This window comes from Salarias fasciatus, chromosome 4 (genome assembly GCF_902148845.1).
Source record: "Salarias fasciatus chromosome 4, fSalaFa1.1, whole genome shotgun sequence".
NCBI lineage: Eukaryota > Metazoa > Chordata > Actinopteri > Blenniiformes > Blenniidae > Salarias > Salarias fasciatus.
In genome coordinates this window covers 11,216,823-11,232,851 of record NC_043748.1, presented here as the reverse complement: position 1 = coordinate 11,232,851, position 16,029 = coordinate 11,216,823, and the positions used below count along the sequence as shown (strand labels likewise).

Genomic DNA, 16,029 nt, shown 5'->3' with positions numbered 1-16,029 from the left:
AGCTACTGTTCTGTTATTTTCTTGTTACTGGTGCATCCACCCCATCCCTTTGAAGCAAATGAAATTTGTTACCAATCAGGTATTCAAGTATGTGACTGTGATTGTAGTGTGCTTGCAGGTCGGATGGCCTTTTAATAGAAACCTCAAAACAGTGAGTTATAGATGCAAAACATTTCCCAAATGCCTCAACTAAAGGAAGTGGCATAAGAAATCATAAACTGGCTGTTTGGCCAAAACACCAAGGGAGGCAGGTGTGCATTGCAGAACATTGATGGTCTCCTGAACTACAGCACTCACTGGTCCTCGATGCACACCAAATAAATCAGCAATGTGTTGCAATGGAAGAACCAACATCGCAGTAATCAGTATCTGAAATGGGGAGAGCTTTCCCTCTCCCTGTGACAGAAAAGGCACTCCATGGCACAACGTATTGAACGTGTCATAATTCTCAAGTCCAGTGTAATATTTTACTCGATTGTCTTCACACTTCAGAAACTTTTCTGTCAGTTCCCTTTTGGCTAGTTTATGCTTCAAAATCCAATTTTCCTCGGGGAGACTGTTGATTTCACCACTCGTGCTCTGGCACACTTCACAGCCATCAGCAGGATGGAGCCTCATAAACCAGCCCCGCCCACTCCTCATCCACATTTGGATTTTGGAATCTGACCGTGTCATGTGTCTTCTGATGTCAATAGCGTGGGACTTATGTTTATTGCTTTGCTTTTTTTATACACATCATTTCAAATACCATGCTTTATTTTGAAGGCTCTAGGCTTCCTTTTTACAATTTTCATTGTGCAATATACACTTACACAAACTTTTAATTTTTTTCTAAAACGGCTATATACTATATGCAAAGTTTTGACTGTCTTTTCTTTAAATCCAAGATGAAGTCTTTGTTGTGTGCAAAACAAATGGGGTACAACAGCAACGCCTCCGTGCTGAGGCATGTAAACACCAAGGGGAATGTGGATGGACCCAGTTCAAGTGAATAATTCTCTGTAGGAACAAACTTTTAACTCTGGACGTATTTCCAAATTAACTGTAACAATGAAATGACTAAATTAAAACTGTAATAAACATTTGTATTTTATTCTACCACAGGGGAGGAGCTGGATGAGACTTAGTAGTTACTGGATGTAACTCCAGTTCTACGAGTAAGTGCGTGCCCGCCTACGGGCTTCGCTAGTGGCACACCTCCAATCTCTGTCCAATCCACTGAGACTATACAAAGCTCGACGCACCAATCCCCAGCACGCGATGGCGCAGCGCCACGCCCCACACCGAGGGTACATAACCTCGGATGGCGCTAAGCAAACCCTTCTTCTGACGTAGCAAAAACAAGGGAAGCAGACAGCTGGGCCAGCAGGTAGGCGGGCACGCACTTACTCGTAGAACTGGAGTTACATCCAGTAACTACTAATTCTACTTCGTAAGTGCTTAGCCCGCCTACGGGCTTCGCTAGTGGTACTCACCAAGGCGAAGGCCGTAGGTCGATGAATGTACTCCCAGCTGGCCTGCTGACGGGATTGGTGCATAAGACGGAAGTAAACAAACCGTACGTCCAGAACGGCCGTAGAACTCCCGAAGGACGAGGCGGGCACCTAGCGATGTAGCGCGGCCCACGACGTACAAAGCATCGCCACAGCGACACACACACACGCCGGCCGGGAAACCACAGCGGCAGGCGGTGAAGGGGGGGACCCCTGGCCCGCGTCCCACGCACGGGGAGCGGCAGCGAACCCAAAAACAGCAAGCGGCAGAACTCCTGCCCCTGCAACACCGTAAACAACATCAGCAGAGCCGAGCGGCAGGTGGGGAACCCCTGGTCCGCGAGCCCACCCGGGACGCGGCAGCCAGGCCAGAAGGACCGAAACGGTTAGACGACTGAACTCCTGTTCTCGCCGAAAACCGACATGGCCACAGAGTCAGTGCACATATCCAACAGATACGAACGCACGAAGGTGGACGCAGAGGCCCAGGAGGCAGCCTGGCAGATGTCACTCACCGTGACCCCTCTGCACAGGGCCGCAGAGGCAGCCACACGTCGTGTGGAATGAGCACGAATCACTGCTGGTGGCGAGAGATTCTGTGCCTCGTAGGCAGCTGCAATAGCGCCCCCCACCCAGTGGGCGAGACGCTGAGAGGTCAGCGGGGAACCACGCCCCCGGGCTCCAAACCTCACAAACAGCTGGTCCGTGGTGCGAAAGCCAGCTGTGCGCTGGACATAAAGACGCAGAGCCCTGACCGGGCACAGTGACCGCAGGCGTGGGTCGTCCCCAGACGAACCAGGCATGGAGTCAAACGTCCTGACCCGGATCACTCGCGACCGGAAGTCCGAAGTGATCACCTTGGGATGAAAGGCCGGGTTAGGCCAGAGGTGCACGAGTCCCCCATCCTGGCTGAACACCATGCAGGATGGGTGGACTGACAATGCGCAGAGATCCCCAACTCTCTTGGCGGATGCTAGCGCCAACAAGATGGCGGCCTTAAAGGAGAGAAAGCGGTCCTCCGCCTGCTCCAAAGGCTCGAAAGGAGGTCCCTTAAGGCCCTCCAACACCACATGGAGGTCCCATGGAGAGACCACATGCCTGGGGGACGGTCGCAACCGACACGCCCCGCGCAGAAACCGCTTCACAAGCGGGTGGCTGCGTGCAGAAAAGCGGCCGAAACCGCCGTGGCCCGCTGTGATGGCCGATGCAAACACCACCAGGGTGGATGCAGCGCGACCGCTGTCCAGCAGGGCCTGGAGGAACTCCAAAACTCCACCAACGGTGCAGGAGACCGGGTCCAAGCCCCTCTCCGAGCACCATGATGTGAAGAGCTTCCACCGAGACCTGTAGGCCTTGACAGTAGAGGGGGCCCTGGCACTCTGGATGGTGGACACCACCGCTGGGGGGAGGTCTAGTTCCACCAGCCTCACCCGCTCAGCCTCCAAGCCAGGAGCCTCCCGCCCAGGAAGGGGCGGGACCGAAGGGCGCCTCCTGCCTGCTGCAGTGCGTCGGGCCCGTCGGGAATCGGCCACGGGTCCCCGACTGCCAACTGAACCAGGTCCGGGAACCACCGCGCACTCGGGGTGTCCGGAGCCACCACGATCACGTGAAGATTGTGCAACCTCACCCTGCGCAGCAGCGGGGTCAAGAGGTGGACTGGAGGGAACGCGTACAGGATGCCCGACGGCCAGCTCCTGTGTGCGAAGGCATCTACCCCTAGAGGGGGGGCGTCTGACAACCTGAGCGAGAACCAGAGTGGGCACTGTGCGTTCTCTGCACTGGCGAAAAGGTCTGCCACTGGGCATCCGAACCTGCGCCAGAGTCGGGCTGCGACCCACGGGGACAGGCCCCACTCGTCGTGGAGTGGGCCTCCCCGGGACATTCTGTCTGCACCGACGTTGAGGACTCCGGGCACGTGACGCGCCCTGAGAGACGCGAGGTGCCGGTCCGCCCACCGGAGGATCTCCGCCGCTATGCGATGAAGAGGGGGAGACCGGGTCCCCCCCTGCCTGTTCAGGTACGCGACCACCGTAGTGTTGTCCGTCCTGATGAGCACATGGCTGTCCTTCAGCCTGGCTTGGAAATGGAGCAGGACCCTCTGCACCGCCGTCATTTCCAGCACATTGATGTGAGTGGGAGTCAAATCCCAAGCACCGCCCACCACGTGGTGGTCTAGGGTGCCTCCCCATCCCGCGAGAGACGCATCGGTGAACACTTCGACGTGATGCGACACGCAGCCCAGGGGAACTCCTTGCATTAGGAGAGCAGGATCCATCCAATAAAGGAGATCCTGGCGTGCTTGGGGCGGGATCGGGAACCGTTTGCATCCGTCCCACTTTCCCACGCAGCGGAGGCGTGCAAACCACCGTTGCAGCCTGCGCATGTGTAGAAGGCCCAGCCGGACCACTGGGTGGGCCGCGGCCATTAAACCCAGGACGGTCCTGATCAAACGAACCCCGACCAGGGGTGTGGTCACTGCAGACCTCAGGGTCGAGAGAAGGGAGGTCCGTCTCTCCTCGGAGAGGCGGGCAGTCATAGAGAGCGAGTCCAGCTCCAACCCCAGATAAGCCATGCTCTGAGCTGGGGTGAGTGCGCTCTTGTGTCGGTTCACCGTGAACCCCAGGAGCTCGATGTGGTGCAGGACCTGGGTCGTGTGCAGCACAGCCTCCTGATGAGAGGACGCCAGTATGAGCCAGTCGTCGATGTAAGTGAGGATCCTCAGACCGTGACGACGGAGGGGCTCCAACGCTGCTTCGACACACTTGGTAAAGGTGCGAGGGGCGAGAGAGTAGCCGAAGGGGAGCCGGTTGTATTGAAAATACCTGGTCCCCACGGCAAAGCGGAGGAAGGCTCTGTGCCTTCTGAGAATGGGGATGTGGAAGTAGGCGTCCGTCAGGTCGATCGAAGTCATCCAGTCCCCAGGTCGAATGCTCTCCAGGAGGTGTTTGACCGTCAGCATGCGGAACCTCCTGGTGGCTATGTGAGTGTTGAGGACCCTCAGGTCCAGAATGGGTCTTACACCCCCGCTTTTCTTGGGGACCAAGAAGTAGGGGGAATAAAAACCCGAGTGCGCCTCTGTCGCGGTCAGCTCCGTGACTGCACCCCGGCGGAGGAGTGAGGCTACTTCTGCCTCGAGAGCGGCCGTCCCCGCAGGGCATGCGAGCCGCGTACGAAGGATGCCGTTGAAGAGAGGCGGACGACAGGCGAACTGCAGGGCATAACCGTTTCTCAGCGTCCTGGACAGCCAGGGAGAAAGCGGTCCCAACATAACACGCCACGTGTGAAACCGGAGCGTGAGTGGCTGTACCACGGCCAGCGGGGACGGCCCACCCGTCCTCCCGGCCTCGGGAGACGGGGGGCCCCCGGCGAAAGGGCTGTGGAGCAGGCGTCCCCTGAATGAGAGCGGGCGGCCGCCAGGCGGCCGCGGACCGGCGCTTTGCTGGGGACAACCCGAGCAGAGGCAGCGCGATCCCGGAGTTTTCCGGGTCGCTGTCCTCGGTGCTGATGTCGGAGCCTTCCGGATCGCTGGCCGTGATGCTGAAGCCGGAGCCGGGACGCTCAATAGCGGGAGCCCGGGACGGCAGAGCTCCGCTGCTCCGAGGCTCCGCTGTGAAACACACGGGGAAGCCGAGGGAGCGCTGCCGGGAGCAACACCAATAAGGCCGGGATCGGGGCGCTTTACGGCGGACACCCGGGCCGGCGTGAGTCCGCCGCTCGGCGGAGAAACTCCGCTGGGAGCGGCATGAGTGGCGCCGGGGCTGGGGCGCTGCACGTCGGCAGCCCGGGGCGTAACGGCACCGCCGCTCTGACGCCTCGTCATACTAACACGAGCGGAGGTCGGCGGACAGACGCTGCTGAGAGCGCTATGGGTGCGGCCGGGGCCGGGATACCCCACGGCGGGGATCCGGGCCGGGCCGGAGCCGTCGCTCTGACGTTTCGAAATGCTCACTCGAGCCGAAGCCGGTGGAGAGTGCAGCTTGAAGCGTTTGCGGGGCGCTGAAAAGACATCAGCAGCGCACCGCTTGCGTGACGCACACAGCGGGAAAGCTAGCGGCTCCAGCGCGCTGCTATGCCCCGCGTCCGCAGCCGCATTGCGGCCAGAGCGCGAAGAAAGCGCCGGTGAAGAGGCGGTTCCGTGCGCATTCCGCTCACCATCCTCAGCCGCCTTATCGCGGAGCGGGAGGAGGGAGGGAGAAGGGCCCAGCCGGGTTTTGCACTTTTCGATCATGCTAACACGGGGGAGAGGAGGGACTGCTGCTCTTTGGAAGATGTAACGGGCCTGACGGCCTTTATTTGCATGTTTGCTGGCAGGTGCGGGTCGAGCGGACGGGGCGCTCCGTGTCTCGGGAGCGCGGGACCGTCTGGGCTGATCGGCGCCCCGGGAAGATCGGCGGAAAGACGGTCCGGTCTGTCCAGGTGCCGAGGTGCTCCAAGGAGCGGGACGCCGCTGGTCCGCGGAGGCGCTGCGGCGGCGGCTCACGGCGGGGCTGGAGGTGCGGGGCGAGCTGCTGCGAGCCTCGTGCTGCTGCCTCCAGGCGCTCGATGATCACCTGTATATCGGGCCCAAAAAGAGAAGAGGTGGACAGGGGGAGTCCCAGGACGCCCCGCTGGTCCCGCTCAGATAAAGAAGACAGACCAAGCCACAGGTGCCTCATGGCGAGCTGTGCGTTGGCCATGACGCGGCCTCCACTGACGGCGATGGCTCTGCAGATGCGCATCAGGACTTCGGCCGTATTTTGGACTTCCACGATGTCTTCGGGGGAAAGCTGGGACTTCTCGTGGCAGATCTTGTCCACAGAGCCCAGGAGGAAGGTCATGTTATTGGCTCGGGCGAACGTCAGGTTGCCGCTAGCGTAGCCACGATCCAGGAAGCTCGCCATGCGCCTGTCCCTTTCAGACGGCAGCACGGGCTTTCCGCCGGGCCAGGCGGAGGATCGGGGGAGGAGGCACAGCCGAACGGAGTCCTCAATGGCAGGCACTCCGGAGACCGGCGGCCAGCCCTCCACACAAGAATACTCTCGGTAGCCCTTCACCGTACCCTTGGCGGCAAGTGGCGTACCCCAGTCCCGCTGCACGTGAGCTTGAAACGACGGCACGGCGGGACATAGGACCGCAGTCCGGGACCGAGCCCGTGACTGGGTTGCCAGCCCGAGTGCAAAATCACGCTGCACTGGCTCCGGAGGCTGCGGCGGCAGCGCGAGGCCGGTGCGCTCGGCGGCTGAAGTGAAGAGCCCCGCGAGGTGCTCCACAGGCTCACGGGGGAGACGGGATGCGGTGGAGGCGGAGTCGAACCGAGTCGAACTCCGTGACACAGACACGCTGCTGCTGCTGCTGCTGCTGCTGCTGCTGACGCTGCCGCGGATCTCGGCCCAGTCGTAGGCGGCGGCGGTGGTCTCCTCGGCGTCGTCCTCACCGGCAGGAGCCGGGGAGTTTGTGCCCATGAAGGCTGCTCGCCGCTGGCTCTCTTCGAGCGGCAGCGCGAGGCAGGCCGGGCAGGAGGTCCGCTGGCGGTGATGCTGCCAGCCAAGGCAGAGGAAGCAGAGCTCGTGACAGTCCTGCACGATGAGCGGAATGCCGCAGGAGCGGCAGGAGAACGGCCCGACGATGGCGACTGGTCCCGGGCCGGCGAATCCATTCAAGTCGGATCTTGATCCGTAGAAGAGGCTTTTAAGTCTCATGGAGATGCTGAGAAAGAAGAAGGGTTTGCTTAACGCCATCCGAGGTTATGTACCCTCGGTGTGGGGCGTGGCGCTGCGCCATCGCATGCTGGGGATTGGTGCCTCGAGCTTTGTATGGTCTCAGTGGATTGGACAGAGATTGGAGGTGTGCCACTAGCGAAGCCCGTAGGCGGGCTAAGCACTTACGAAGTAGAACTTGGTGTCAATGTTTGTGAAAGACACCCAGCCTTTCATTATAGTGGATCCAACCTATGTCCTTTCAGTGAGAAAGGCATGTTTGGTGACATGGATGAAGTATGTAAATAGCACTGAACTGAACAAATTTGTTATTTCATTTAGCTATTTCCTTCTTTCAGCCGTTGTTCTCTTTCTTCCCTTCAGGCTGTATATGATATGCTTAAGCAAAGGTGCAAACAAGAGAATGCCAAAGTTACAGCCCAGGATGTCGCAGCAGTCAGTTTTAATGCAGATATATGGACATCTTTTCCCATCTGACTCTGACCAGTCGCTACAGATGGAAACACCTGTCTCTAGGAAACAGTGAATTTCCCAAGCACAGTGGAAAACCAAACCAAACTTGTGTGATGATGTCCCTCATGGTGGAATGAGGAATAACACTGAAACCAGCATGCCTAGTAGGTGATGGTGCATCCAGTTGCCTGTGGTAAGAGCCTGGCTCCACCATGTCATCTGCATTGCCCACACTCCGAACCTCACTGTGAAAGAAAAAGGCTCTGGATCTGATCCCAGTCCTGTCTTCAGGTTGTGCCAATTCAAGGAAGCTGGTGGGATGTTTCCAAGATGCCACAAATGCAAAAGTTAGGTCACTGATGTAATTTTCAATTCTGTGAATGTATTATTTGTTTTATAGGGTTACAGTTATGTGCTTCTCAGGAAACAAACTTTGGCATCATTTAGATGCCACAGGGATGGAGACCCAGAGGAACCACACTGTGACTGCTGATGCCATGGTTGAAGTCCAGAGGTATTTGGCAGAACCAAGCATTCCCAGGACGGAGGACCCCCTTCAGCACTGGCAGAGGATAAACACCATTTATCCCACCCTGTACAAACTTGCTGTGAAGTTTCTGCGCAACCCTACCTCTTCAGCTCCCTGCGAAAGAGTTCTCACCGAGTAGAAACTGATTCACAAAGAAGAAAACACCTTGTCAGTTGCTAATGTACAAATGCAGGGTACAAGGTGGTCTTAGACATGCAAGACAGTCCTGGGGGGGGGGCAAATGTTGGTCTCCCTTGAATAAAATGGACTGTGTGCAATATAAAGGAAGTCACCCAAATATACTGTGAACAAGATGTGTGGAGATGTTTTGTTAAAATGTAATATTTCAAAAGGCATCACAATAAGTTATGCTTATGAAGTGCAACCAAAAATTCCAAAAAGATTAACCACATGCCTGTTTAAGTTTCTAATTAGGTCCGTTTTACTTATTTTTTGGCAAAACAGGGAGGTAAGAACACTAAAACCAAAAAGGGGGTTTACTATTGATAATTGAACTTCTTTATTACAAGTCATCTCCACCTGAATTCACTTAAAATGCATGACGCACACAACATTACAAAAATAAACTCCACATATTACAGGTAGTAAAGACGGTTGTTTGAACTTACAAATATTAATTACAAAACACGGCTCAAACACATTTTTTCCCCCTCACGGATAACCTTCTGCAAAATATTAAGGGCTCAATACTTTGGGCCATTTCAATACCACAAAATCAGTTGCGTTTATTCAAAAATCTTCACAGCTCACCAACCCCCAATAAATACATCACATGACAATATAAAAATACACCGCACTGGCTGCCAGCATCGTCAGCTCGATGTGCCTGAACACAAAGACGATACTCTAAACATGTTCACATTGTACAGAACGAGTCGCAACAGCTGACGGAGTCGCGGATCACAGTAACTGGGGCTCACATACATCGAGGACGCTTCTTTCGCCGCCACATCACAGGGAGGAACTCAAGTCGGTGAGACTTATCCCGCCAGTCGTCGCGCATAAGAACTGATTACATTTATTCATCGGTAGCGGCCCGGACGGCCCCGCGCGTCGAGTGCCTGCCCGGACGTCGCCTTTCGGGCCGCTGGCCTCCACGGCGCACTGTCGCGAAAGAGGGCGCGAACGAGCACAGGAAATGAGAACTGCCCCCGTTTCGTGGCGCCCTTTAGTTGTCGATGGTGTCGGGGCAGCAGCTGCTCATGAAGATGTCCTTCCTGAGCTGCAGCGACACGCAGCTGAGCCAGCTGCGGCTGGTGGGCATCTCCCCGACTATCTCCCACGTGTCCGTCTCATCACAGTATCTCTCGATGGTGTCGTGATACCTGGGCACACAGCGGGTTTGCAATATGTGAATGTCATCAGTATAAAATGCGATTTTCTTTTCCCTGTTTTTGCTTAAAACAAACAAAGAAAAAGAAAAACTGTTTACTCTACTGGGATTGAAATGTCACAACTTCTGCAAACAGCAATATTTCTAATCAGTGACATTTTACATGAGATCTTTCCTGCTCACCTGTCCCAGCCCTCCTCTCCTCCCAACACATAGATTTTGCCGTCCACCACCGCAGCACCGGGCCTGTAGCGTCTCTCTTTCATGGGCGCGCACATCGTCCACTTGTTGGTTTTGGGATTGTAACACTCCACCTTATCGGTGTTCTCTATCGAAGCGTGCCATCCACCTGAGAATTACAAGTGGGTTCAAAGGTCGTTGCGCCAGTCGTGTGAAGGAGAAAAAAGCTCCACTTGAGAATGTGAGCTGCTGAGTTGGCTTTACCTATAACATAGATCTTTCCTTTGAGCGTACAAGCAGCTGAACCGGAGCGAGCGATCTGCATGGGCGCGATCTCCGTCCACTTTGAGGTTTTAGGGTTGTATACTTGTGCAATGTCTGTGCCGTCACCATCTTCCAAAACTGCTCCACCTACAGGACATGTTGGGAACAGCTTTTTAACAGATCAGATTTGTAACATTCATGATGTGAGCAAAGTGATCATCTGGATGGAAATCTGGTGACTATGAAGGCATTCTGAGGACTTCAAAAATGTGCAAGATCCTTAAAAAGGGACTTTATCAGAATCAGGTTTATTACCAAGTACAGTGAAATAGTACTAAGATATTATGAAATACAAAAATAAATATGAAATATTTACATTATTTGTAAAAGAAAACCAGACAGCAGGTCTAAACTTGTGTTCCTACCAGTCACATAGAGCAGGCCATCCAGGGCCACCACAGCAGGACTTGTGACCGCCATCTTCACGGACTGTGTAAACTCCCAGGAGTTGGTGTGAGGGTTGTAGCACTCCACCAAGTCGAGACGAGAGCGTCCTTCCCAGCCTCCGACTGCGTACACAAATCCGTCCAGCATCACCAGGCCTGAGAGGGGAGGAGGAGGGAAAACAAAGAATTCTGGGTTATTTCCACTTTTTGCTCGTGAGGTCGGTTCATTTACAGTGAAAGGGTGAATACGACCGCCTTACCCAACTCGGAGCGAGCTACGTTCATGGGAGCCATCTCCAGCCAGGAATCGAAACAGGGGTCATAGCGCCACATCTCTCTGCTGGCTGAGCCATCAGGAAACTCCCCTCCGGCCAAATACATCGTCGAATCTACACAGAGAAAAAAAAAGAAGAAGACGATTGTAGAAACTGGCTTGGACGGTCACATTCCGGCCGTTATGAAGGAGTTTTACCACGACTGAGGCTCACCTGACACCACTAGGCCGTGCTTGCTCACGGCGAAGGGCAGACAGGCCAGATTCTTCCACTGGCTGGTCACGGGATCGAAGCTCTCCACGCTCCGCAGCACCACCTTGTCGTCCTCTCCGCCCACCGTCACTATCACTTCAGCTGTCCCTGTTGCCATGGCAAACGGAGCAGGGAATAACGGGGAGAGACGGTTGTGATCCTCTCAGCCTTCAGAGGCACACTCAGAAATGTTAATCATCATGTATTCTTCAGCTACATTCACTATCAGTTAAACAGAAAAGGTCTCGTCAAAACTTTTTAATTCCTTTATGAATGTAGCTACATTTAGGGGACGTGCATTTGTGGGATGAACAGCAGACTGTGGAGCAATATGAGTGGGAGGAGTCAAGCTGCTGTGGGTGAGTGTTGGATAATTCAATGTTTTGCTGCTTCACACAGAAATAAAAGTAAATACCAGGATGATGTCTTTGACAGCTTTACTGCTCATCCCACAAATGCATGATCCTTATACATGTCTCACCATCAAAAAGGAAAATAACTTACAATTGCTTCTGATAACAAATGAAGTTTCAGTGTGGAAAAACACTAAATTCACGAATTCTGATTTAATTTACAGAAATGCAATATGCTCTTTTTTAAAAATCAAATTAGTAATGAGAATTGTCATAAAGTTGTTTTGTCTGATTGTAGAGGTTCTCAAATAGTGAGCATTGCCGTTTTGTAGCCCTCACACTGATCGAAGTCAGCTTCTTTTGATCCAATGTGAGTGAGAAAATTGCAGTCTGCATCATTCAACAGGTTTAATATTAGTGAGGAATTAATTTAAACAAAACAAATTACTGTATGCATTTTCACTGCAGAGTCAGTGCAATTAGTTTTAAGATAACTCATCTATCAACTAAACCATACAGATGCACAGAAAACAGCAAAAATGAGCATGAATACACCACAAGACACAAAATATAGATGAAAATAAGTGTCAAATATTTCAGTCTTACATATTCCTGAAAGACATCTCCAGCCAGTAAAGTCCCACACCAAAATGGATAAAAACCAAAAAGTAAATAATGAATTAACAAATGAAGAGAGCGGCCGACACAGTGTCCATACATGAACAAAGTAGATGATGTGGCGGTTTGTGCTGACCTGTGGACCTGCGGGGCCTCGCTCTGGGGCAGTACAGCTCTCCTCTGCGGTCCTTCAGCAGCAGGTAGTCCTTGGCCTCGGAGATGAGCCTCTGGCAGGCCTGGTTCTCCGTCACCACGTCCATGGACTCGATCACGTCGTGCAGGTAGTAAGGGCTGATGAGAGGCAGGCGGATGTGCTCCAGGACCTTTCGGGAACAAGTAAAAGCTCTCCTGTCAAGCTCTTTATTGCACCTCTGAATTACAAATGTTTTATCTGAGTGAAAACAGGAATGACAGACTGTGATGCACAACACAAGTTATTACACCTCACCTTTTCAAAGCTCTGCTTGCGAGTCGGACATTTATTCAGCCACAACATGGCGGCTTCAAACACCATCTCTTCTTTGGGCACGTTGACGAGGTCACTCGCAATGATTTCTGTAAGTTTGTCCACACAGAGGCAAAGGAACTCCTCCTGCGCAGACGCGGGGTGAAAACAAGAATTAAGAGAGTATTGGGGTGCGATTTAGACACGAGCCCTGCTTTGGAAACACACGCAGTATCTGCAGAGCAGCCAGTCGCAGGCTCCAGTCAGACTGCTGACTGGGAGGGTAGATTATCTTTGTTAAGCCCCCGTCACACATGAAACCCACAACACTCCCAAGTTCGTTTATGCTGCTGAGGCACAGGTGACACGAGAGGACAAAGCTTCGTTTTTAATCTGCTGCACACCCTCATATCTCAAATAAACACCAGCAGCAGGCTGAGGTGAACCGTATATGCACAAAAAAACTCAAGTTCACACTTGTGGTAAAGATTTCTAGTTTGGATGTAACATTCATATTGCACTTAAGATAAAATAAGTGCACTGACTTTTTGAAAAAAGCACACTCTCCGTCAACGTCTCACCTGGTGACACACGACGCTGAAATGCTCAAGGATGTAGTCCATGCTGCGTCGCTCCAGCTCCTTGCAGGAATGCGCCTCGGCGAAGCAGTGAATCCCCACACAGTTCATCTCATCCATCTGACGCTCCATGAAGCGGCAGCAGGCCTCTCGAACGGCCATCACGTCCAGCAGATTAGCCGCTGCCAGCAGGCCCTTCGCAGAAATTCAATCAGATTTCAGTGAGCGGGCAACTTCCAAAGGAGGAGGAAAAAAAAAAAAAAGAAAAAAAAAAAGACATTCTGGCTAATTTACCTGAACGTTGGCTTCAGAGATGTAGACTTCGGATGTGTACGCATAGCTCACCAGCATGCCAACCATCTGAGGCTCAACACCGTTGATGGCAACGCGCTCTTGCTTTGATTCTATCAGGTCAGTGGAAAACATCGCCTGAGGAGGGAAGAAACAACACCTGAGTGTGAGCATGACTCAGCCGATAAGGTGGCGCGGTGTCCTCCTCTCCTTAGATAACCCAGCATCTTCCTGCCTCTTTAAAATCATACTGTGAAAACATTAAGAATTGTATTACTTACTGATCCAGCTTCTCAACCAGAAATACCACAACATCAAAGTCTCTGACCATATAAAAGACAAAGCCAAGTCCCAGCTGCTCCAACTGGGACTGCGTACAGTGAGTCAGCTTCGTGCAACAAGTACATGGCATGTTCCTCATTAACGTGCATGTGTGGTCCCGCAGGGCAGCTCACCCATTCACACAGACACACAGTGTCCCCTCTGTTTCCCCTCTGCTGTTCCCGGAGGGGAACAAGCACAGAAGAAACAACACTGAACTCTCATTTTGCCGCAGAGACATCACATTGAAAAATCTCAAAATCTACTGGATGTACAAAACTATAAAGAAAAGAAAAACAGCAAGAACGGAAGAGAAACAACAGTCTCTGGAACGATGGTGTAGTGGTTAGCGCTCTGGCTTCATGGCAAGAGCATCCCTGCGCCTCACTGTGTGTACATGGGTTTTCTTTGGGTCTCCAGTTTCCTCACAGTCCAAAAGCATGAATTAGAGAAAAACTGATGAAGAGTGAATGAATATGAGATTGTCTGCCCTCTGTTCGCACTGGGAACATGTCCAGGGTGCAACCAGCTTTCACCTGTAGTCAGCTGGGATGGCCTCTGCTCCTCTCTCAGATGAAGCAGTACAGAAGGTGGGTATTTTAGTCTCCATCAGGGGAGTCAAACATAAGGTCCATGGACCAAAACCAGGCGGCAACATGCTTCAAAGTAGCCTAAAAAAAATTGACACTCAAGATGAAATTGGGCTGGTGTACATTAGTCCTGTTTACATGGTTCCAAAAACCCTTCTTATAATCGGACTGTGAGATCAAACTGATGAAGTGTCTCATGTAAACACTGAAGTGGATCTCATTCACTCAGATCGTATGAAATTCCTGATCAGACTGTAAGACGTAATCTACGCCAATCGATAATCCGCTTGATGTCTAACACAAACGGCCAATGACGGTGGATTGTGTCATACGAGTGGATGATTTGTTCTGCCTCATACCCAGAGTCATTTAATGATGAAACAGGAAGCCAATGAATCAAAACCAAAGCCAGTTAAAAAGACAGTTAAATAGAAAACACAATGTGGATCCATTTCTACAAGTAAACAGGAAGCCAGAAGAGGAGAGGTAAGTTCACCTCTTGAGAGCTTTGCAGGTAGTGGCGGGGAGAGGCGGGGAGAGGCCTTTTGCACGAGTCAAAGAAAATGAATAATCAACTTCAGTGAGGTCCATGTGGATCCTTTATGAAGTGTTTGTTTGAATTCTCCAGTGGAGTTTTGTCTACAGAACACAACGTGTATGCAATAAGATCTTGTCTGTTTATCACTGTCAGAGGTAAAGTCCAGGGCTGATGGCTGTCCCCCCTGAGCAGGGATGTGGCCCACAGCGTCCCTGACACACCTGAGGGGGGGAGCGCGGTGCGTTTACCTGGAAGTAGGAGCTGAAGGAGGCCAGCACGATGCGGTGGCAGGGGAACTCCTGCCCCCCGCAGCACAGGGTCACGTCGCAGAAGGCGTTGTTGAGCCGCAGGCTGTTCAGGCCCTGCAGGACGGTGCAGGGGTGCCCGCTCTCCACGAACAGGTAGTCCTCGTTGGCGAGGGGGGCCGGCGGGGGAGCGGCCGCCGTCACCGTGCGGTCGAGGTCCGGCCCCGCGAAGGTAACATCGTTAATTTCAGCCATGTCTGACTCCGCTAGCTAATCCTGAGAGGAACGAAATAAAAGACAACTTTCAGGTGGATGTGCACACATTCCCCGGCATTAAATAGACGAGGGACTCCGTTGAAGTTATCCTGGATAGGCTGTAATCCCGGGGAGAGATTTGGAAAAGTCGCAGGAGCGGCAGAGAACAAGCGGAGCAGAGATTGTCACTAATGAGGCTTAGCGGCGCTGCAGCCTCTCCACCGGGACAACCTGCCCGGGCGGGCACACATGCTCCCGAGGGAAGGAAATAAAGAACAGTCTTCAGAGTGAAGCGTGAAAGATATTACCTGTTTCACATAGTCGTGACCAAACTCTCCCACATAAGGTCCAGACAGCTCCGGTCGGGCAGCCCTGATCTCCTCCGTCCGTCTGCGGGAGCTCCGCCCTCCTCCGCCGCTCCAAGAGGCTTCGCCTCCGCTTCTCCCCGCTTCGCCCGCACAACAAGTGGTTTTCAAAATAAGTGTGTTACGGAGAAATGCGGGCTTGCGTGGTTGTGTGGTGAGTGAGTAGATGTCTTCTTTCACTGCCTGGATTTTCTCGGGTTCCTCCTACAGCCTTGAAAATAAGCGCTTCATGTCGGCCATAGGCGGCAGGTGTGCTGAGGTTCCTGCAGCACCCCCTTCGGACGATAAAGGAAGTGCACATCTGCAATATGAAGAAACCGGAAACCGCAAATAAATCAAACAACACAAAAGTTTGGTTTCTTTATTTTTCTTTTTAATTTCGAATCAGCCTCATTGATGCCAATTTAATCATGATTTCAAGTGCCTATCTCCTGATATGTGGTATCTGGATGATCGCCTTTTCCAGACTGAAGGTGTCGGTCACAGTC

General features: G+C 52.9%; 1 protein-coding gene across 2 annotated transcripts; it reads right to left on the bottom strand.

Moving 5' to 3' along the window:
- Nucleotides 1-8,674: 8,674 nt before the first annotated feature.
- On the bottom strand, nt 8,675-15,771 carry LOC115387509 (kelch-like protein diablo). Of its 2 annotated transcripts, none has more exons than XM_030090238.1 (12): nt 15,471-15,771; nt 14,925-15,191; nt 13,231-13,365; nt 12,940-13,131; nt 12,362-12,505; nt 12,050-12,236; nt 10,904-11,050; nt 10,676-10,804; nt 10,395-10,571; nt 9,970-10,116; nt 9,709-9,874; nt 8,675-9,517 (listed from the first exon to the last, which is right to left on the bottom strand). In XM_030090238.1, exons 2-12 carry the CDS (start codon nt 15,174-15,176, stop codon nt 9,361-9,363), a joined length of 1,833 nt encoding a protein of 610 aa, XP_029946098.1. In that variant the 5' UTR covers nt 15,177-15,191; nt 15,471-15,771; the 3' UTR covers nt 8,675-9,360. The 2 variants fall into 2 exon arrangements, with proteins under 2 accessions (XP_029946098.1, XP_029946097.1); XM_030090237.1 differs by having other exon boundaries at nt 14,925-15,197; nt 15,485-15,770.
- Between the last annotated feature and the right edge of the window lie 258 nt (nt 15,772-16,029).